At 38.7% G+C, this 24,944-nt stretch overlaps 1 protein-coding gene across 3 annotated transcripts in view; it reads right to left on the reverse strand.

Annotated features, from left to right (window-relative positions):
* The window catches only part of EMB (embigin), a 63,310-nt gene that overhangs the window by 12,007 nt on the left and 26,359 nt on the right, over nucleotides 1-24,944 (reverse strand). For 2 of the 3 annotated variants that reach the window (XM_065905706.1, XM_065905703.1), the window contains 4 exons: nucleotides 14,350-14,430; nucleotides 14,051-14,237; nucleotides 13,510-13,598; nucleotides 3,039-3,166 (listed from right to left, as the gene is read on the reverse strand). In XM_065905706.1, the coding sequence (XP_065761778.1) occupies nucleotides 3,039-3,166; nucleotides 13,510-13,598; nucleotides 14,051-14,237; nucleotides 14,350-14,430 (485 nt within the window). The remainder of the gene's footprint in view (nucleotides 1-3,038; nucleotides 3,167-13,509; nucleotides 13,599-14,050; nucleotides 14,238-14,349; nucleotides 14,431-24,944) is intronic. The other variant, XM_065905704.1, reaches the window with a different exon arrangement.

Below are 24,944 nucleotides of genomic sequence, written 5' to 3' on the forward strand. Positions count from 1 at the left end.
AAGAGTTCCAGAAAATCATCTACTTCTGCTTTATTGACTACGCCAAAGCCTTTGACTGTGCATATCACAATAAACTGTGAAAAATTCTTCAAGAGATGGGAATACCAGGCAACTTTACCTGCTCTTAAGAAATATGTATGCAGGTCAAGAAGAAACCATTAGAACCAGACATGGAACAACAGACTGGTTCCAAATTGGGAAAGCAGTACGTCAAGGCTGTATACTGTTACCCTCTTTATTTAACTTATATGCAGAGTACATCATGAGAAATGTTGTACTTGATGAAGCACAAACTGAAATTAAGATTACTGGGAGGAATATCTACAACCTCAGATATGCAGATTGTACACCACCCTTATGGCAGAAAGTAAAGAACTAAAGAGCCTCTTGATGAAAGTGAAAGAGGAGAGTGAAAAAGTTGGCTTAAAGCTCAACATTCAGAAAACTAAGATCATGGCATCCAGTCCCATCACTTCATGGCAAATAAATGGGAAAACAATGGAAACAGGGAGAGACCTTATTTTGGGGGTCCCCAAAATCACCTCCAATGCTGACTGCAGCCATGAAATTAAAAGCCACTTGCTCCTTGGAAGAAAAGCTATGAATAACCTAGATAGCATATTAAAAAGCAGAGACATTACTTTGCCAACAATTGTCCATCTAGTCAAAGCTATGGTTTTTCCAGTGGTCATGTATGGATGTGAGAGTTGGACTATAAAGAAAGTTGAGTGCAGAAGAATTGATGCTTTTGAACTGTGGTGTTGGAGAAGACTCTTGAGAGTCCCTTGGACTGCAAGGAGATCCAACCAGTCCATCCTAAAGGAGATCAATCCTGTGTTCATTGAAAGAACTGATGCTTAAGCTGAAACTCCAATACTTTAGCCACCTGATGTGAAGAACTGACTCAACTGAAAGATCCTGACGCTGGGGAAAGACTGAAGGCAGAAGGAGAAGGGGACAACAGGATGAGATGGTTGAATGCCATCACTGACTCAATGGACATCAGCTTGAGTAAGCTCTGGGAGTTGGTGATGGACAGGGGTGCCTGGGGTGCTGTAGTCCATAGGGTCGCAAAGAGTCAGACATGACTGAGCAACTCTACTGAACTGAACTGCTACATAGCTCAATTTCTATCAGAGTTTGACCTTTCAGAGGTAGCAAACAAAGGAAAAGGATACTTTTCGTTAAGTGCTTAGCACTGAGTGTTTGAAACTACAGCATGCAAGTCATCATGGGTAAATATTCTATTGAAAGTAGACATACAGGAAAATTCCAGTCTTCCAGGCTTCATGTTAGAATCCCTGACTAGTTGTTCAAAGTATTTCCTCCTTCACAAGTGCAGGTATACATTCATTAAATCAACTATTAAGTTAATAAAGCTATTAAATTGATCATTCCTATTAAGGAAGCTCCCTGGTTCTTGACACTGGGAGTTCCTCAGACTGGAACGAAAATCTTCAGGCCTTTGAAGCTGATGTAGAAGGACTAGTAGACCTTCCTGTGAGTCTAGTAAAGAAGGTGGTTTGTATACTTTCTGTCTTTTCAAAGCTCAATTTCTCTGTTTTTCAGTCAATTCGGTTTCTGGAATTCACTGGGTTTTCTTCAGTCTTTTAAGATCCATACCAAGCTATTTGGGGACTGATTAATTTAATTTATTTAAATTAATTTTTATTCTTAGGCCATTTGCTGCCTTCATTGCTCTATCATTCAACTGCAGTGATCAATAAATTCTAATCTGAATACAAGTATTCTTGGAGATTATCTGATGAAGAACTGTGATTTTATTATTTGCCAAAAATTATATCAACCTGGCTCTCTGTGCACAGCATTGCCTGTGATCTTTTTACAAAGGTACTCTCTACCTCAGGGCTGATAAATCAAACCATTGCATGTTTAGTAGGCACCACAGGTTGAGTCTGATGCAGATGGTTCATGTACATTTTAAAAAAACACTTGACCTAAAGTTTTGACTTGTACTCTCTTCGCTGCACTTTTCTTATACCCTAATATGATCCATGCTTGGGGCTAAATTGAGAGACACTTAGTAAGATGGAAAGAAGCACAGACTGTATTCTGAAAGTTCAATATAATTAGATTTGTCTATCTTTTGTCTAGTATGACATATGTGGACTTCCCTGGTAGCTTAGCTGGTAAAGAATCCACCTGCAATGCAGGAGATCCTGGTTCAATTCCTAGGTCCAAAAGTTCCCCTGGAGAAGGGATAGGCTACCACTCCAGTATTCTTGGGCTTCCCTGGTGGTTCAGACGGTAAAGAATATGCCTGCAATGCAGGAGACCTGGATTCAGTGCCTGGGTTGGGAATATCCCTTGAAGGAGGTCATGGCAACCTACTCTAGTATTTTTGCCTGGAGAATCCCCATGGACAGAGGAATCTGGTGGGCTACAGTCCATGAGGTTGCAGAGAGTCAGACAGGACTGAGCACTTAGCAGCAACATGTTTTTCTTAATATCAGGTCTTTGAAAAGTCATTCATTTTTTAGTAGGAATTTAAAGTATCTGGTTTCCCTTAGGTCCCTGGAGGCCTAACAGAGGTCAATGACTCTAAAAGAACCCAAAACCTAAGTTTAAGTTACCTAATTTTCATTCTTTCCTTAAATAGTGCCACTATATTGCATTCCATCACAAATGTTTCCAGAGACAGAAGAAGGAAAAGATAACATCTTTTTTTTTCAAGTTACTTTCATGAAATGATAAGGAAAAAAAGAATCATTTCTGTTGGGGTTATACTTAAGCTTATCAACTAAAAATGAATTGTAACTTTCAGTGAATTTAAATAAATTGCTAAATGTAAAAACAAAGTACCAGCTAATGAAACATTGGGAGTCTCTTCAGATGTATAATGTAAAGTGCTAAAAACATGAAACAACTCCATTCATCACTGCTCTTTCTCCATGATCATGTATTTAAGAAGAAGACAAGAGAAGTAGAAATAGTCCTAATAACTTTGAGTATAATGCAATCTTATTACTTATCAAATAAGTGTGTTTATTTTGTAAGCCAAAGAAATATTATCTTACCTGTACACTCCCATTGACACTGTACCAGGTCCAATTTAAAGGAAGACAATCTTGACATTTACACATCAAGACAACTGAATCCCCCACGTAAGTGATCAATGGTTTGTTTTTTCCATTAATTTCAGGAACTAAGGAAAATGTAGAAATATACATATTACTAAAAAAGTCTGAATGGGGGGATGTATTCAAGTTGAATAGAATTTATCCTTTCATTTTTTTCATTTATATATGATTTTCTTTCTGTAGTTTTAGTTCTATCTAAAATGAATCGATGTACAGTAGTTAGGACGGACCACTGTAGTAGGTAGGTAGTGCAATGTAACTGTCAGTAGCATAGAAACAGAAGAAAGGTCTTCTATTATGAGCCCAATAACAGTTACAAATATTGTAATAAACTGTTACATACTTTGGATACAAAAGAAACTTCATGGTTTTCAAGTCTATTTTTGCATCCCACCTACTAAATTACTTTAGAACAAATATTTCTCTTAAAGTTTATCCTTAGATGGCACTTAAGTAAGGAGATAAAATTTTTAGGATTTAAAATTCTTAGTTCATACAAATTTATGAAAAGGGTTGGAGAAGGTGAGAAGATGAGAAACAAACAATGGAAATTTAAGAGAGAAAAGAAAGAAAGAAAATGAGATGAAAAATTCTTACATGTGGTTTCGTTAAAAAAAAAAAAAAACCAAACACCTAACAGTCACTGTGATCATCATATTTCATAAAGTTAGAAGCAGATGCCATTAGTAACAGACTAAAACTGAGTACTGAATTTAGAAAAATTAAGTTTTAACAGTATGAATAATTTGGTATGTGTGTGCTAAGTCACTTCAGTCATGTCCAACTCTTTACAACTCTATGAACTCTAGCCCTCCAGGCTCCTCTGTCCATGGGATTCTCCAGGCAATACTGGAGTTGGTTGCCATTTCCTTCTCCAGAATAATCTGGTAAGAAAATTAAAACAGAACAACATAAGTAAAGCAATAAAGGTCAACCAGTAGCCTCCATGATGAAATCAATTCCTTCTGATGGACCTCAAGGGATGTATTAGAGAATGTACACTTACACTGGAGATAGAGACTTATCAACAAAGATGACTTTTGTTGATATTTTTTCTTTTACTAATTTTAGCAGGTTTTGTGTTTTGTTTTTCCTTTTTGTTGGTTTGCTAGCAGAGTGTTTGAAATTATGTGTACATTTTAATAATATTATGTTAACAAATTTTATAGATATTGTTTGCTATTCATTTGTTATCCTATTTTTAGATTTTATTTTGGGGAAGGTCAGGGTGGAAAATGGAAAGATCAATTTTAGTTGCTAAATTAGGTTTCCAGAATAAATAAATTTTCTAAATGCTCTTGGCTTTCTACTACCCAAAGATAACTGAGCATTTTATGGATATGTGAATTATAAAGATGAGGAAGGGGAAAATAATCATAACTAGAAAATAAATTCTGACTTCTATATCCACTTGTTTGGGCTTCCCTGGTGGCTCAGATGGTAAAGAATCTGCCTGCAATGCAGGAGACCAGGGTTTGATCCCTGAATCAGGACGATCCCCTGGAGAAAGGAATGACAACCCACTCCAGTATTCTTGGAATTGAGAATTCCATGGACAGAGAAGCCTGGCGGTCTACAGTCTACGGGGTTGCAAAGAGTCAGACACAACTGAGCAACTAACACACACACACACACACACACACACACACACCCCTCCACATAACCACATGTATAGGGGATAAAAATAGGGTTGAATTTCTTCACAGTTTGTCTTTAGGTGATTAATGTTATAGTGATGAATGTGGGAAGTCTTCCATTTTCCTTATGGTTTCACATGGGGCTAAATACAATTGCACACATCACCCTCTCCTTCATAAGTAAATCTGCCCAGCATAGTGTTGAATGAGGTACTGCTAAAAATAAAGAGATGCAAATGAGAAAGATATATCACCAGTGCAAATGTTCCAGAAATCTTAAGATGGCAGAGCAATCTATAAGGCAATGATTACTATACCTATTATAACCAAGGAAACCTGTTTTGACAAGATGGAATGATAGACAACTTTACATTAACCAAATGTGTGAACTGCCAATCATAATTTATAGTCACCCCTACTAACAGTTTATGAGCACTTAGTAAGGTACCACTAGGGTGCTCCCGAGGAAGGAGAGGTATGAAACACGTGTGACTGTTGTGACTGAGGTCATCCCAGTCACAAGAAACTGGTGAGCCGACCTTGCCAGAGAATATTCCGAGCACTCCTCCTGAGAGGCTACTAGTGTCCCATCGTCCCTTTTGGTCACCATGAGGCTGAGGGACTTTCAGGGAAGTGTGGTCATTATTTGTCCATTTCAAAGACCAGATCATGAGTGCTTGAATTAGTCAGCACAATGAGACAGTGACGTGACAAACTAAGATTTAGGTCCAGGAAATACCTGAGTTAGAATGATAGTTTCAGTGTTACTAGTGCTGAGGACACAGGTAGATTATACCCTCCCCTACGGTGTTACTGTAACACAGGAACACAATATGTAACGCTGCTTGGTGCAGAGCAGTTGTTGTGGTTTAGTTGCTGAGTCGTGTCCAACTCTTTTGCGACTCCATGGACTGTAGCCCACCAGGCTCCTCCGTCCATGGGATTCTCCAGGCAAGAATACTGGAGTGGGTTGTCATTTCCTTCTCCAGGGGATCTTCTTGACCCAGGATCAAATCCACATCTCCTGCACTGGCAGGCGGATTCTTTACCGCTGAGCCACCAGGAAAGCCCTTGGTGTAGAGTGAGCACCACAAAATTCAAACTTTTGTTGTGTCCATGTACTGGTACTGCTCTTCTTAATAGAGCTTTCTTATAATTTATAATGCCCATGGCCTTCCTACATTAGCCAGCTTAATGGCGTGGATTATTGGCATGTGCAGGAAAGATTTCTAGGCTATGTGGAAGACAGAAGAAATAAAACATAGAATGAAAGAACTGGAAATTCATCTGAATTCATTTCAGAACTTTAAGAATGTATACAAACACCCCTGAATGAGGAAAAGCATCCAAACTGAGTCCTTTACAGAACATCCAGCTCATCTGAGAAAGGTGATTAAAAGGGATTAAAATGATGGAAAATAAAAAATGAATTCACAGGGGACAAGGCCCAGAAGAATGAAAAAACAGTAGCTTTGAGATGCTGGTGGTGGTACCAATTCATCCTTTAATAATATATATATTTAAAAACTTTGCTGTGAAGGTGTAAAACAAATTCTACTGCTTGAAAAACTCATTCAAGTCCTTGGCTAAAGCAGATGAATAAGTGTTTGTTTGGATAAGAATTACAATTTAAGTATAAATTAGAACAATTTAAATCAGGGGACCTAATTACCTCTCCTTTCCATAAAAAGAAATGAAATTGGTAAAAAGTTAAAAAGAAATTATTGTTTCCAGACCTATGTAGTATATGGAGCAGAAAGAATAATAACTTTACATATTATTATAAAACCTAAGAATATAAAGGAAATGGCCCATTCAACACCTACTGAATTTAATAAGGCAGAACAAAGCAAGTAATACTTTGATACACCGTGAGCTAAATTTTTAAATACTATACACATGTGTCTTTTTATAATAAAGTAAAGAGGGTATCTCTCATGTAAGTGTTCTTACTAGATCAAGTTATTTTTGTTATCCAGTTCAATTTCCTCAATCTGTGGCTATCCGTTCAGGGCCATTTGTAGATCCAGACAGCACTCTTAATAGAAGAACCCATATAAGAAAACCAGAAGCAAAGCTAGCACCCAAGAGAAGACTGACCATACATACTGACATGACCATAAGAACTTTATTTTAAATTCCTAAAAAATAAGACAATAACTTTAAAGGTCACAATGTTAAAAGGTTTAATTGAACCACAGAACATCATATTTTGTTTCATTTTTCTTATGGTAGAGCCAGTTTCCTCACGAGGCACTGGAGGAGAAGACAACAGAAGTCTGGGCAGTGGCTAGACTGAATTCCCTGGTGACCTCGGTATTAAATTCCCTACTCTTATTCAGCCCTCCAGTTTTTCAGTCCTGGGCGGGGGGGATGGGGCAGGCAGTGAGTCCTGGATGGGTCATATTCCAGGGCTAGGAATCTGGAGGTATAAATAACTCATTCTCATACTCAGCATGGTTTTTTTTCTGGTTTGGGAGGGGTTCTCCTCCTATCTGGGGAAATAAGTACCAAATTGAGCTTGAACTGTGAAAGAGTAGGTGACTTTGCTTTGGTTTAAGGTTAGTAAGACCTAACTGAGAAAAAAGAAGCCACCCAAGGATTTCAGCAAGGTTTGCAGGCAAGTCTGGCCGATAATGAGATGTTATTTTCTTTGGTGTCTCTCTTCTGTGTGTGTTTCCGTATTTGAGATTTTGTTGTGAAGAGGAATGACTGTACCAGGTAAGAATGGAGTTATTCTTGGATCTCCCGACAAAACACCATCAACTCAGTAGCACTTTCTAACCAGACTCCATTCCAATATTCCCAAGCGCTGATGTGGTTTTACTACTAAATGGAGTATGAGAACACAGAAGCACTTTGAGGGATAAAGTCCTACCGGGAAAGATCAACTCTACTTTTGGAGAGGCCTCAATTAAAAGACTGGCTTCCCTGGTGGCTGAAGGTAAAAGAATCTGCCTGCCAATGCAGGAGACATGGGTTCAATCCCTAGGTCGGGAAGATTCCTTGGAGAAGAAAATGGCAACCCACTCCAGTATTGTTGCCTGGAAAATCCCATGGAGAGGAACCTGGCAGGCTACAGTCCATGGAATTGCAAAGAATCAGACATGACTGAGTGAGTAAGCAACGAAAGACCTGCAGATTAAGTAGTTTTTAGCTTGGCTAAATAGGGATTCTTTTCTGAAGTCACAAGGTTCTTTACAAACCTCAGATGGAACAGAGCCACCCTTCTTGAATTCCACATGGAGAGGTACAACATGTAGATATTTGGCACTGCTTTTTCATAGTGTAGCTCTGATACAGTTATTTCTAGAGCCAGGCTAGGCTCACCTTAAAACAAGCACTGCTTTGAAGACAGACTGTGAAAGTGGTTTTCTTAAGCACCAGTTAAGGAAACAGTTTCTGCTTTCTCAGCTTGTGGATCTCCCAGACACCTATTCTGCTTCTCAATTTCAGCATGATTCTTTTTGGAAATTAATCAGGCTATGCTTCAGCAGGGGAATGTGTGTTGAAATATGATCAAGATATTGAAATTCACCCACAAGCTAAGAATCAAAAGTGGAAGACAGTTAACATTTGAGACGGCAGAAGGAAGATACATTGGTCTGCAATAAGCCTCTAAGAGGCACAGTCTTGGGCGTCACAACTGGTAGCTGAAGGGTGCTTTTCAAGAAAATCCTGCGTATTTTATGAGGTTTGGGTGAGGAACACATGGGTATGACATGAAAGCATCCCAGTTAAATGTTAACTGCAGATAACTGACAGTGACTGAGGGACACCACAGGGAAACAAAACTCACATTTTGTATTCTTTGCATCTCTTCTGTTTCCTTGACGATACTCTAAACTAAAAGCCAAATGACATTAATCACTGCTCTGGTATGCTTTCTTTGGCTGAGAAGAGTGATGTGCATCCAAATTGGAAAAGGCACTATACTCAGGGAACATTAATTTGTTCAGACTTCTCCAGAGCTAACAGTTGGTTCTGGGTTTCTGCTTATGTTTAGAAATATTTATGAATAGAAGGACAGTGTTAGAGCATTCTAATGTGTCCTGTTGACTTAGTGGAACTCTGGATAAAGCAGGACACACACGCTTTGGGTTGAAAGAATTCAAGTTTTAAGATAGTAAATTTGTTGATTCATACATGTCAGGGAAGGTAAGGTCTAGGAACTACTTGGTGGAAATGAAAGCCCTATGGAGTTGTAAGCTTAGAGATTTCTATTTGCATATTTGTGGACTAGAAAATATCAGCCTGTGTCACTTCCAGCTCAAGGATATTTAGGTGTTATTGAATTAGAGAGAGATTCTTCCATGTAGTCAAAGCCAGTTAACTAGCATTCTATTAATACACTATACACTTCTATCAATACACTTTGAAGCTGAAGTTCCAACTGTTTCTATTATTCTGTTCTTCCCTACTTTGACTTGTTGGATGTTCCCAGGTGAGGACAGATGGCTGGGAGAAGCGAGGCTTCATAGCACTTGGTATGATCAAAATCTCACTATGTCTTCTAAGAAGTTCTTTGTCCTATTACTTATTCTTTACCAACAAAGTCTCTGCATCTTGGTACTAAGAGATTTTAACACTGATTGTTATTATAGGAGTTTTCAGTATCCACTTTAGAATATTTCACCTTCTGCTGAAAAACGTGGTAGGCCATCACTGCTCTTTCTCGGTGAAAGGTTAAGCTCTGACGTATTAGCCATTGCAAGCTTCAGGTGTGACCCTTGCTTTCCCTTGTACTGTCACCAACAGACAAACACACAAAGTCAGCAGGTTTTTTTCCACAACATACTAATCAGGGATGTTCAGGTTTTTTATAATCTTATAGTACAGTCAAAGATGGAGAAGCTCTATAGAGTTAGTAAAAAGAAGACCTGGAGCTGACTGTGGCTCAGATCATGAGCTCCTCCTTGCAAAATTCAGGCTTAAATTGACGAAAGTAGGGAAAACCACTATGCCATTCAGGGATGAGCTAAATCAAACCCCTATGACTATACAGTAGAGGTGGCAAATAGGTTCAAGGGATTCAGTCTGGTAGACAGAAAGCCTGAAGAACTATGGATGGAGGTTTGTAACACTGTACTAGAAGCAGTGACCAAAACCATCCCAAAGAAAAAGAAATGCAAAAAGGCAAAATGGCTGTCTGAGGAGGCCTGACAAATAGCTGAGGAAGGAGGAGAAATGAAAGGCAAAGGAGAAAAGGAAAGATATATCCATCTGAATGCAGAGTTCCAAAGAACAGCAAGGAAAAATAAGAAGGCCTTCTTAAATGAGCAATGCAAAGAAACAGAGGAAAACAATAGAATGGGAAAGATGAGCAATCTCTCTTGAAGAGCATTGGAGACCTCAAGGGAACGTTTCATGCAAGGATGGGTGTGATAAAGGACAGAAACAGTAAAAACCTAACAGAAGCAAAAGAGATTAAGAACAGATGGCAAGAATACACAAAAGAACTATACAGATAAGGTCTTAATGACCCAGATAACCAGGATGGTATAGTCATTCACCTACAGCCTGACATCCTGGAGTCTGAAGTTAAGTGGGCCTTAGCAGGAATTACTAATTTTAATTGGAAAAGACCTTGATGCTTAGAAAGACTGAAGGCAGAAGGAGAAGGAAGCAGCAGAGGATGAGATGGTGAGATGGCATCACCAACTCAGTGTACATGAATTTGACCAAACTCCAGGAGACAGTGAAGGACAAAGGAGCCTGGTGCGCTGCAGTCTGTGGGGTCACAAGGAGTTGGACACGACTTACTGACTGAAAAACAACAGTAATAAATCAACCAATTCCCATAAAAGGAGACAGAGGGACTTTGCTGATAAACTGTTTGGAGGTCTCAGGCGCATGCAAACTAGTTGACTCATGTAGTCAATAGCAGAATTTGGGGCGGGGGCGTCAATTAGAGGATAAAATAGGCTCAAATAGAGGATAAAATGGACTTTTCATCTACACTCAATTGAAAAGATAACCTTTCTTAGGAAAAGTCATAAGCAATCCACATGGAAAAACAGTAATACAGGATATTTGTAAAAATATACACTAGTCTAGAAGTCTTACAAGATCTAAACAACTATAATATGAATTATGCTACAAATGCCATTAAATTATACTCAAATGAAATAATTCCTCCAAATAATAGTCACCTTAAATAAACAGAATTATTTTACCAACAAGAATCTGGAAGGGCCCAAATTATTAACTATATAAAATCTTTAAGATATAGGACACACTTAAAAGTTACACTGTTAAGTGATGGTAACGATGGCCCTATATGCAGGGCAGAAGAAGAGACGCAGAAGTACAGAACAGACTTTTGAACTCTGTGGGAGAAGGGGACGGTGGGATGTTTCGAAAGAACAGCATGTATATTATCTGTGGTGAAACAGACCACCAGCCCAGGTGGGAGGCATGAGTCAAGTGCTCGGGCCTGTTGGGCTGGGAAGACCCAGAGGAATCCGGTGGAGAGGGAGGTGGGATGGGGGACCGGGATGGGGAATTCGTGTAGCTCTATGGCTGATTCATATCAATGTATGACAAAACCCACTGAAAAATAAAAAATTTAAAAAAAATAATAAATAAATAAAACTAATAAACTGAAAATAAACTGTTTCAAGAAAACTATCAAAAGCAAAAAAGTAAATATTCAGTGGCTCTTTGTATTCCTCAAGCACTTGATTTCAAACCTAGACCTTGTGTAAGTTCTTCTAACAAAAGCCAGCATCAGCCTAGTTACTCAAAATAGATATAAATCAAGAGGCCTTCTTCAAAACTGGCATTAAATTTATTAGTGTTAAAGCATTAGTCACTCAGTCGTGTCTGACTCTTTGCTACCCCATGGACTGTAGCCTACCAGGCTCCTCTGTGCGTGGAATTCTCCAGGCAAGAATACTGGAAGAGCCATTCTCTTCTCCAGGGGATCTTCCAAACCCAGGGATCAAACCAGGGTCTTCTGTATTGCAGGCATATTCTTCACTGTCTGAGCCACCAGGAAAGTCCCCAAAACATGGTACATGAAAATCAAAATGCTTCTCTTCACATTAGAGGCCAGAATGATCAGTTCCAAGTAGTAATGTAAGTAATTTATTATGAGTTCTAATAAGAAAAAATGAATTTAATATTTAAACTTTGAACAGGTATGACAGTACATACTTCTAGAAAACAGTCCTATTTAGAAGAAGAGAAAAATCTATTTTTAAAGTTGAATCTCCTGGAGGCACTTTGAGTCTCAAGATTTGATAGGCATTTCCTCAAGACCTCTAGCCTTTCTTTATGCATTTAAAGGAGACACAATAAATTGTTTACTAGGGTTGTGTGTGTGTCCACATGTTTAGTATCTGTTAGCTCATTAGAATGGTTGCACGGGGCAGAGAAAAAGACTAGGGGAAGAATGGAAAAGGGAATGGAAGAAAAGAAATAAGGGAAGGAAATTTATATGACGTATCTAACATTCATTAGGTTAAATTAGGCAAATGGAGGAAAGATGGTTAAAAGAGAACATCCATGATCAAAATAATCAAAAGATGATAACAGATTCAGCCTTTGCAAAGACCAAAGTGCATAAATACAAGATTTATTATATTTATTCAGTAGGAACATACACAAAACCACCTGAAGGAAATGAGTCTGTGTGCAGAGGGACTACAGGGAGGCATGAATGAGGGAAAGATCTGAAATCATGGCAGTGATGGAGCAGGCCATCCTGCTATTGATGGGACTCTGGGGACAGTACCCACATTTTGTCAGAGCAGCCAGTCAGATTTCACAATCTTTAGGAAACATAAAAAAACAATTTCTCGTGTGCCCTGGGAAATTAACACATGAAACAAAGCCCAAAACATGGCAACAGACTGCATTTTCCAATTACCATTGACATTCACTAAGCTGTTAATATCATAAAATATGATTTTTTTGTGAAGATAATTACCCAACTTGAACAACTAGTCTATATTATGAGATTAAGACCTTTAAAGTTTTGGTTTAATGATGCTAAGAGTAAAATACTTTGTCTTGTTTTTTTTTTTTTTTCCCATGAGGGAGAGCTGTGGATTACATTCTAGGGTTTGACCTTATTTGATTAAAGCAAAAGCAGGCAACCTTTGTGCATCCCCTTATTATTATTATTATTTTTTTTTAGAGCTTCCCTGATGACTCAGACTGTAAAGCATCTGCCTACAATGCAAGAGACCCAGGTTCAATCCCTGGGTCGGGAAAATCTCCTGGAAAAGGAAATGGCAACCCACTCTACTATTCTTGCCTGGAAAATCCCACGGATGGAGGAACCTGGTAGGCTGCAGTCCATGGGGTCACAAAGAGTCAGACACAACTGAGCGACTTCACTTTCTTTCTTTCTTTCTTATTATTTTGAAATTTTATAGGTCCCTAAAATCTTAAGTTCTAGAGTCACTGATACAGAACACCAAAAGCATAATCTCACAGGTTAGGAGTGCAATAACTCAGACACCCAGAAGAATATTATGAAAGCTCTGAGTTTAGAGAGCTAAATAAATAAATCAATTCAAAAGACTGCTACAAGAAATGCATAAATAACCTGGTAGCCTGGTCTTTCAAACTAAAACCTGTATTTTCAACTGGGAAGACACTGGGAAACTCCATTTTCAACATCACCACTTATAATTCCACGGAAATCATATGATGACTTTCTTAGTATTGTAATAACCATTTTAAAGTTTGAGGGTTCAGAATTCTGTGAATATAACGCTAGATTACTTAAAGTTATTACTCTATAAATGATTAGTACTGACCTTTCAAATTAAATGTGCCCTTTTGTTGCTTCTTCTCGCCAAAGAAACAAGAATAGCTTCCCATCTGTTTGCTGTCAATGACGGTGACCCTAAAGATAATTTATGTTATTATTTTTTTGTTTGTTTTTTTTTTTTTTTTATTAGTTGGAGGCTAATTACTTTACAATATTGTAATGGTTTTTGCCATACATTGACATGAATCAGCCATGGATTTACATGTGTTCCCCATCCCAATCCCCCCTCCCGCCTCCCTCTCCATCCCATCCCTCTGGGTCTTCCCAGTGCACCAGACCTGAGCACTTGTCTCATGATAATTTATGTTATTAATACAGACTTAGTTCTCAAAAATGCTTCTTAATGAAAATGAAAAGACTCAGCCATTAATCAAAAATTTAAAAAAGAAACAATTCTGTAAATGTGCAAATTAGAGTATTAGCATAACATTCAAGTGACAACAAAGGAAAGAATGCTCAGTCAGCAAAAGTATCTAGAATTTAACTGATTTCATCTAGCCATACAGGTTAAAATTTTGTATACTCACCTATATTGGGTATACAGGATACTTCCCGTTGCATTGACGAGATAATTATCCTCAAGTAATGTATCACCTTTCTTCCAAGTCACATTTACTGAATTCAAATCTCCAGATGTTGTGAACTGGCATGTGAGTTCTACATTAGAAGGTCTTTCTAAAGTGATATTTTTTTCTACTGTCATATTGGAGTGTTCTACTTGCCACAAAATAAAACAAACAAAAAAAATATGTAAAAGTTACATTTAGGGAAAATTCAACATATAAAAAGTTTAAATAATCAACAATAGTGCTATATCTACAGTTACCTAATGTAACATTCCTTTGAAGCATTATTCCTCTGTCAACACAGATTTGGTTCCCTTTATTATTTTCTTTCATAGGCATAGCTGAAAAAAAAAGGTTTGTTGCAACAGCAATGGAATCACAAAAGCCTAACTCTATGATCTTAGTCTACTCAAACTCTTGCTAGCTGACAAGGATATAGGGGGAAGAGTTCTATTTAAAGAGGTGCCACATGCTCTTGACAGGGTAGAAACAGTATAACTGTAAAAGCAAAAACTAGTGGGGTTAGAAAGATGTGACTGTTTTAACTCCTTTTACTAATCACGTTGTTGGTAGTTCCCACAAGAATGTTTTGTGAATACACTTTGTGTGATATACTAATTCGCTCATTCCCAGTGTTCTTAAATCCTTAAGAACTTGTAGGGATGGGATAAAGATGCAGTTGTGAGACAGAAGAATTTAAATAAACATCCTGCAGTTCTGAATTTTCACTGAATTTGAAATACCAGTACAAAGCCATTAGGTGATATATCTATATATAAATAGGAATATGTAAATATCAATATATATAGATATATCAAACTTTAGGAAGATATGTAGAGCCAACTTATTAAAATTTTGAACAGTGGTAAATTTAAAAAAAATCAAGTAAGCACACTGCTCTTTCTATAATAATTGTACCACTGGTAATCAAATAATAAAGGATAACTTTCTCTTTATAGAATTCCAACAAATAAATGCAGAAATCATAGGAACAGGCATTTTGCATCAATCGCTGAGATCATCTCAAAAGCAGAATTGTGTGTCTCCTGAAGAGGAACACCCCATTACCTAAGAATTAAGTTTGTCCAAAAAAAAAAAAAAAAAAGGAAAGTGGAAGGGAGCCCTAAAACTTAAGTCTCTCAATCCAATTACTAGTTTTTAGGAAATACAAAGAATAGGAAAATATTTTAAAACATGCATTTTTTAAAAAGTAAAATAAACTATAATATTTAGGGATGTACACCTAAGTGATAAAAAACAATTTTAAAAAGCAAGGAAAAGACTATACAAAAATAAGAACAGTGATGCTTACTTCAACTGGGAAGGAAAGGGGTGGGTTTGGGAGGGGACATTGCTTTATAGAAACACATTTTTCCATCTTATGTTCAATAGTATAGGATCATTAAAAGTGTAATGCAAAGCCAAAATGTAGAAAAAAAAACTGAATTTAAAACAGCATAACATCAGTCTTAATTACATTTAAAACTTTACAAAAAGGCTTCTTTAAGCAATGGCTAGGTGCAGTTTTTCGAACAGTGAAGTACAGCTAGTGTGAAGTGCTTTGTGAGCGAGCACATGCTTGAAATGACTACCCATGTAATTCCAACACTGCTGAATTGAATTTTATGCCCAAAAAACAAAACAAAACAAAACTCCTAGGTATGGAAAGACCTTAACAAAATCCAATTATACAGGAGAAAAAAATATGAGTCAGGTAAAACTGAAGGGATTTATACATTTCAGCATATGTACATGCACAAATTATACTAGATACTAATAACAGGAGAAAATGTTTCTAGATCTGCTCTATTTGGTCCTGAGCTTCTGTTTTCTGTAAAATTTCCTTGCTCTAGGACAGTCATAAATCTTAGTCCTGTCTGTCAAAGAAGTCTACTTCTTCCTAAGAGTCTCTGTCTTCACCCACACCCTCATTTCAATCTAGAATATTCTATCTTACCACATTACAGAAAGTGCTTTCTCTTGGGTTAAAAATGGCCTATTTAACCTGATGACTTCTTTTCCAAGCTCATGTTTTGTCTGATGTCTTTGAAATACCAGATGTTGCCAGAAACTACCTCTATGTGCTTAGTCGCTCAGTCGTGTCCAACTCTTTGTGACCCCATGGACTGTAGCCCACCAGGCTCCTCTGTTCATGGGATTCTCCAGGCAAGAATACTGGAATGAGTTGCCATTTCCTTCTCCACGGGATCTTCCTGACTCAGGGATTGAACCACTGTCTCCTGTACCTCCTGCATTGGCAGGAGGATTCTTTACCACTGAGCCACCTGGGAAACCCGAAATTCCCTTAACTTTGCTCCTGTTTCACAATCCTAACATTGTGAAAATGTGTACTTTAATTAATGTGTACATTAATTCTTCCAACTACCCCTAAATGTTGGTCTCCCTTGGGACTCTGCTCGCTAGTCTCTTTCAATTTGACCTTCCCAGGTTGGACTCAACTATTATTTCTAACATCCTTTATTTGTAAAACTGCTGGCTCCATTCAAGACTTTCTTCCTGACCTCCAGGCCCACAGCTCCAGCTGTCTACTGAGCATCTAAATCTAGATATTCCAAATGTTCTTCAAACTCAAAAGGGCCAAGGGAGATGCCTTAGCCTTCTCTTCTCCTGATCCCTAAGAAAATCACATCCAGTAGAATTCAGTTGATTTTTATCTCTGAAATGTCAGATTTGCCCAGTTGTCTCTAATCCTCCTTACTGTGGGGCTTTGATGAGATTGAGAACACGCTACCCCCAAAATATGGCACCTTGGTATACTAAATATCTTAAGCTGAAGGAGTTTGTGGAAACAGCAGAAACAGGAAGGTCACTGACATTCCCCTTGCCCACCTCTCCTGAAACAGCTCATAAAACCCTGATGGAGAGGTGCCCTCTCGTACCTGGGGGAAAGGAGCATCTTTATCTCTAAAGACAAAGGGACACATAGAAGAATTCTAACAACAGGATTTTCTAAATTTCTCCCAGTTTATCACATGTATCTCATACTCTCTATCATATTCTCCTACAACTGTCCACTTTTCATCAAGCCTAGCATAAAAATATGCAGATTTAACTGTTTCCTTGGGTCTTCATTTCCTTCTGAAGGATGTGTGTCACATAAAACTTACATTAAATTAATATTCATGCTTTTCTCCTATTAATCTATTTTTTTCAGTTTAATTTTCAGACCCAGTCAGGGACCCCCTAAGAGGGTCCAGGAAAATCTTTTCCTCCCCTACACTTTCATTATCTTTCACCAGGACCAGAAAAATGACTTCCTAACTTCTCTTGACTACAGCTCCTCTTCTTCTACTTGTTCTCTATAACAACAACAAAGTTATCCTTCTAAAGCAAAACTTGGATTATTTATCTGCTCTGATTAGATACCTTTCATCTGCCAAAAAAAAAAAGGGGGGGTATTCTTTTTCTTTTAATCCTAGGAGGAACACTTCCCATGAGACCTACCATCTTATCTGTAGGCACACTGTTGTATAGTAGAACTTACTCATCTTGCATAACTGAAACTTAGTACATTTGACTAATACCTCCCCATTTCCCCCTCCCACTAGCCCCTGGCAACTATCACTATATACTTTGCTTCCATGAAAGTGTCAGTCACTTACTTGTGTCTGACTCTTTGTGATCCCATGGATTGAAGCCCACCATGCTCCTCTGTCCATGGAATTCTCCAGGCAAGAATACTAAGGTGGGTAGCCATTCTCTTCTCCAGGGGATCTTCTCAACTTAGGGCTCAAACCTGGGTCTCATGCATTACAGGTGGATTCTTTACCATCTGAGCCACCAGGGAAGCCCTTGCTTCTTTGAATTTGACTATTTTGGATACCTCATATCACAACAGCCAAGATATAGAAACACCCCATCCATCCATCAATGATAAACAGACAAAAACAATGGGGTATATAGAAACAGTGAAACATCACTCAGCCTTAAAAAAGACGGTAATTCATTCAGCAATATACAACAACATTGCTGAACTCCAAGGATACCATGCCCATGAACAGCATACCATGTGAAATACGGCAGCCACAGGAAAAGAACTACACAACTCCACACGTATGGAGGGGCCTGCATCTCTGTAGTCACAGCCTTTGCTGGTCCTGCGTGGCTCCTCAGAAGACTGAACTAGTTTGGTTTATTCCCCTCCTTCATTTTTGAAAGGAAAGCTTAGTTTGTAAAGAAAGTCTCAGAAAGTCAAAATGCCTAGGAGATGTGGCAGATAGATGCACCATCACTCAAATCTCCAAAACACCCTTTCATATCTGACAAAACTCTGCTTTAGGGAGAAAGTCTTTGTAGACACCTGTGAATCTCTTTCCCAGGTCGGATCTGAGTTTATTCCTGCTGAATCCTGAATGCTGCTCAGCCCAAGTCTTAACTCCGGCAGGGTTCGCCTGTTCAGAGCAAGGAGAGCCGGGCCTCGCTGCAGGGCAAGAGATGCTGAAGGTCAGAGAACCCAGAAAAGGCTATTTGATTCTTGCATTATACCTCTGGCCCCTCATAAGCTGATGACAAACTTTCCTGGGGAGAACTGGCAGGGAGAGGCAGTGCCACTATCACTCCTAGCAGGAAGCAGTGTAGAGATATTTATGTTCCAGAAGGTGGTTCCAGGGCACCATGCTCTTCTTGGTGATGCAGTTAACTGGAGCCTCCCAAAATAGCAGGAAGTTAGAATATGAATCATTCCCTCATTTCACAAGAGAGTGGCCTGATGTTAGGGGCTCTTGTAGGGGAAGGGCAAAACAAAGTATATTGGACACTTCAATTTCCCAATTTATAAAATGGGACAATACATATTTTATGAGACAATAGAAAGGATGAAATGAGCTATCATGAGAAAAGGAGTAGTCATATAACATAGTAAGTGCTGAATAATTACCCACTTCTTTCCTCTCACCATTTATCTCACTGGGGGATATAACAAAGTTATCATGTATGTTGCTAAAAGTTATATATTAATTATATCATTTAATCTTCACAGCAGTTCTACAGTGTTAAGTACCATTACTCTCTCACTATTTCATGGATGAGGAAGCTAAAGCAAGCAGAGGTTGACTATCTTGCCCAAAATCAAGCATAAAGATAATAATAGCAGAGATTCTCAAACTTAGGTGTGGCTGAGTCCAGATTCTCATAACCAATAAATAGTATATACCAGCTCTCAAAGATGTGAAATGCTCATGACAATGGAAATAACTTCATCACTTTCAAACTATTGAACCAAGATTTTAAATGAAAGAAAACACTATAAGAGATGAAACAAATTTATAACATAGCAATATACTTCTTCTGCTTGCTCCTCAGAAGAAAAGCTATGACAAACCTAGACAACGTATTAAAAAGCAGAGACATCACTTGGCCAACAAAGGTCCATATAGTCAAAGCTATGGTTTTTTTCAGTAGTCATGTACAGATGTGAGAACTGGACCATAAAGAAGGCTGAGCACCGAAGAATTGATGCTTTTGAATTGTGGTACTGGAGAAGACTCTTGAGAGTCCCTTGGACAGTAAGGATCAAACTAGTCAATCCTAAAAGAAATCAACCCTTAATATTCATTGAAAGAACAGATGCTGAAGCTGAAGCTCCAATACTTTGGCCACCTGATGGGAAGAGCCAAGTCACTGGGAAAGACCCTGCTGATGGGCAAGACTGAGGGCAGGAGGACAAGAGGGCTACAGAGGACAAGATGGTTGGATGGCATCATTGACTCAATGGACATGAGTTTGAGCAAACTCCAGGAGATAGTGAAGGACAGGAAAGCCTGGCATGCTGTAGTCCATGGGGTAGCAAAGAGTCGGACATGAATGAGCAACTAAACAACAACAAAGCAAAACAGCAGTGTGTTCCTAGATGAATGATGTGATTAACATTTTTAATTCAAAATTCTGTTCTCCTCCAGTTTGAGACATAATTGCCATATAACACTATAATAAGTTTACAGCATAATGTTCTGATTTATGTACACTATGAAATGACTACCATAAAGGTTTAAGGGACATCCATCACCTCATACAGATAGAAAATAAATGAAAAAGAAATTATATTTTACCTTGACCAACATATTTTAAACATTTATACGTTCAACTAAATGCTTCCATTAAAAGTGCAGTGTAGCCTTTCTTCTTGCCAAGTCACTCTCCAAGTCCTGTTATCTCACTGCTTTTTTTTTTTTCTCACTGCTTTTTATATATGCTAGTGTTTCTGCAGCCTAATTTCCTCCCCGTGAGGAAATCACAAGCACTGAAAACATGTAAAAAGTTTCATCTCTAACACGGAAATATTTTTGGTTAGCAAAAAACTAGTCTGTCTATTTAACTCAATGGACAATGTTTCAACTTCCCCAAGACTCCACAAGTACAATGCACTTCTGCTGTTTCACTGCGTTATAAAAGCATCCATAACATCTATATTTCTCAGACTGTACTTATTTGCTCAGTTTCTGAATTATATTTTTAAAAAGAATGTTCTTTAAATCATAGAGTAATGTACCTCTGTCTTAACACAGTTTCAAAATTTTAAACGTACATGAACCTTTCTCAACATAAAAAAAAAAAACTGCATAAAAAATCGGCAAAGGACCTGAATAGAAACTTTTCCAAAGAAGGCATACAGATGGTCAACATGCACATGAAGAGATGCTCAACATCACTAATCATAAAGGGAGATGTAAATCAAAAGCACAGTGAGATATCACACCTATCTAAATGGCTATTATCCAAAAGACAACAAATAGCAAGTACTGATAAGAATGTGGGGAAAAGGGAACCCTTGTGCACTACTGGCAGAAATATGAATTGGTGCACTCATTACGGAAAACACTATGAAGGTTTCTCAAAAAAATTAAATATAGAAACACAAAACAAACCAGAAACTCCATTCCTGGGTATTTATTAAAAAAAAAAAAAAAAGAAGTATTAATTCTAAAAGATATATGCACCCTTATAGCCACTGCAGCATTATTTACAATAGCCAAGATATGGAAGCAACCTAAGTGCTCAATAAGAGATGACCGATAAAGAAGATGTAATATACATACACACACACACACACACACACACACACAGAGGAATATCACTCAGCCTTTAAAAAAAAAATAATGAAATCTTGCCATTTTGCAACAACATGAATGACTTAGAGGGTATTATGCAAACCAAAGTAAGTTAGAAAAAGACAGTTCCATTTGCAACATGAATGACCTAGAGGTATTATGCAAACCAAAATATGTCAGAGAAAGAAAATTACTAAGTGATTTCACTTCTATATGGGATATAAAAAGCAGAACAACTGAACAAACACAACCAACCAGAAACATAGTCACAGATACAGAGAACAAACAAATGGTTGCCAGAGGAGAGGTGGGTAGAAGGTTGAGAGAACTAGGTGAGAGAGATTAAGAAGTATAAACTTTGTTACAAAATACAGAAGTCACAGATGAGAAATATGCAGTGTGGGGAATATAGTCAATAATAATGTAACATCTTTTTATGACTACAGATGGTGTAGACTTAACGAGATTTATAGTGTTGACAATTTTGAAATATAGAGAAATATACAATCACTGTAATATACACCAGGAACTAAAATAGTGTTATAGTGTTATACTGTAAAAACAAACTCATAGAAAAAGGTATCAGACCTGTGATTACCAGAGGCGGGGGTGGGGAGAAGGGAAACAGGATGGTGATCAAAAGGTACAAACTTCCAGTTATAAGATAGATAAGTACTAGGGATGTAATTCAAAATGATCAACACTACCACACAGTTGCACTCATCTCACACACTAGTAAAGTAATGCTCAAAATTCTCCAAGCCAGGTTTCAGCAATATGTGAACCGTGAACTTCCAGATGTTCAAGCTGGCTTTAGAAAAGGCAGAGGAACCAGAGATCAAATTGCCAACATCCTCTGGATCATCGAAAAAGCAAGAGAATTCCAGAAAAACATCTATTTCTGCTTTATTGACTATGCCAAAGCCTTTGACTGTGTGGATCATAATAAACTGTGGAAAATTCTGAAAGAGATTGGGAATACCAGACCACCTGACCTGCCTTTTGAGAAACCTATATGCAGGTCAGGAAGCAACAGTCAGAACTGGACATGGAGCAACAGACCAGTTCCAAATAGGAAAAGTACGTCAAGGCTGTATATTGTCACCCTGCTTATTTAACTTATATGCAGAGTAAATAATGAGAAATGCTGGGCTGGAAGAAGCACAAGTTGGAATCAAGATTGCCGGGAGAAATATCAGTAACCTCAGATATGCAGATGACACTATCCTTATGGCAGGAAGTGAAGAGGAACTAAAAAGCCTCTTGAAGAAAGTGAAAGAGGAGAGTAAAAATGTTGGCTTAAAGTTCAACATTCAGAAAAATAAGATCATGGCTTCTGGTCCCATCACTTCATGGGAAATAGATGGGAAAACAGTGGAAACAGTGTCAGACTTTATTTTTGGGGGGCTCCAAAATCACTGCAGATGGTGATTGCAGCCATGAAATTAAAAGATGCTTACTCCTTGGAGTATGACCAACCTAGACACCATATTAAAAAGCAGAGACATTACTTTGACAACAAAGGTCCATCTAGTCAAGGCTATGGTTTTTCCAATGGTCATGAATGGATGTGAGAGTTGGACTGTGAAGAAAACTGAGCACCGAAGAATTGATGCTTCTGAACTGTGGTGTTGGAGAAGACGCTTGTGAGTCCCTTGGACTCCAAGGAGATCCAACCAGTCCATCCTAAAGGAGATCAGTCCTGAGTGTTCATCGGAAGGACTGATGCTAAGGCTAAAACTCCAATACTTTGGCCACCTCACGCGAAGAGTTGACCACTGGAAAAGACCCTGATGCTGGCAGGGGTTGGGGGCATGAGGAGAAGGGGACGACAGAGGATGAGATGGCTGGATGGCATCACCGACTCAATGGACATGAGTTTGAGTGAACTCCAGGAGTTGGTGATGGACAGGGAGGCCTGGTGTGCTCCAATTCATGGGGTCGCAAAGAGTTGGACACGACTGAGCAACTGAACTGAACTGAACTGAACTGAGGGATGTAATGTACTTCGTGCTTCTTCTGTCTGCCTTCTGTTAGATGAGGATAAGAGGTTTGGGCAAGCTTCATGATGGGAGGGACTGTCTGTGGGGAAAACCGGGTCTTGCTCCAATGGGCATAGCCATGCTCAGTAAATCTTTAATCCAATTGTATGCTGATAGGTAGAGCAGTGCTCCCTCCCTGTTAGTTGTTTGGCCTGAGGTGACCCAGTCCTGGAGTCTACAGGCTCTATGGTAGAGCTAATGCTGACCACCAAGAGGACTTATGCCAACACGGGCCTTCCAGGATTGGTGCTGCCAGTGTCCCGGTTCCCACAGCAAGCCAATGCTAACCCATGACTCCACAAGAGACCCTAAAACACACACAGGCAAGTATAGTTCAGTCTCCCGTGGGGTCACTGCTCCTTTCCCCTGGGACCCCTGCACAAGGTCTTGTTTGTGGCCTCTAAGAGTTTCTGCTTCCCTGAATCCCATGGAAGTTCTATAATCAAATCTAGCTGGCCTTCAGAGTCAGATTCCTTGGGGATTCCCAGTCCCTTTGCTGTATCCCCAGGTTGGGAAGTCTAAAGTGGAGCCTAGAACCTTCATAACATTGTGAGAAATTCTTTGGCATTACTGTTCTCCAGTTTGTGGATTGCCTACCCAGCGGGTATGGGAATTGATTTTAACATGACTGTGCCCCCTCTACTGTCCTGCAAATCAAAAAACACAGATAGAACCAGATATGGAACAATGAACTGGGTTCAAAATTGGGAAAGGAGTATGTCAAGGCTATATATCATCACCCAGCTTATTTAACTTAAATGCAGAGTACATCATGCAAAATGCCAGGTTGGATGCATCACAAGCTGGAATCAAGATTGCCGGGAGAATTATCAACAACCTCAGATAGGCAGATGATACCATTCTAATACCAGAAAGTGAAGAAGAACTAAAGAGCCTCTTGATGAGGGTGAAAGAGGAGACTGAAAAAGCAGGTTTGAAACTCAACATTCAAAAAACTAAGATCACAGAAACTGGTCCTGTCACATCACAGCAAATAGATGGGGGAAAAGTGGAAATAGTGACAGATTTCATTTTCTTGGGTTCCAAAATCACTGCAAACAGTGACTGAAGCCATAAAATTAAAAAAACACTTGTCCTTGGGACAAAAAGCTATGGCAAACATTGACAGCATATTAAAAAGCCACATTACTATTACAACAAAGTCCATATAGTTAAAACTATGACTTTTCAAATTCATGTACAGATGTGACAGTTGGACCATAAAAAACGCTGAGCACCGAACAATTGATGCTTTTGAATTGTGGTGCTGGAGAAGACTCTTGAAAGTCCCTGGGACAGCAAGGAGATCAAACCATTCAATCCTAAAGAAAATCAACCCTGAATATTCATTGGAAGGACTAATGCTAGAGCTGAAGCTCCAATACTCTGGCCATTTGATGCGAAGAGCAGACTCATTGAAAAAGACTCTCGTGCGAGGAAAGATGGAGGGCAGGAGGAGAAGGGGATGACAGAAGATGAGATGGTTGGATGGCATCACCGACTCAATGGACGTGAGTTTGAGCAAACTCTGGGAGATAGTGAACAACAGAGAAGCCTGGTGCGCTGCAGTCCATGGGGTGGCAAAGAGTTGGACACAACTTAGCAACTGAACAACAAAAAGGGATGCTATCCTGTACAACAGGGTAAATATAATTGACACCTGCTGTTTGTTATATATGAAAGTTAAGAGAGTAAAGCCTAACAGTTCTCATCATAATGAAACTTTTTCTTTTTTTGCTCATACCA

This window comes from Muntiacus reevesi, chromosome 14 (assembly GCF_963930625.1).
Source record: "Muntiacus reevesi chromosome 14, mMunRee1.1, whole genome shotgun sequence".
Lineage (NCBI taxonomy): Eukaryota > Metazoa > Chordata > Mammalia > Artiodactyla > Cervidae > Muntiacus > Muntiacus reevesi.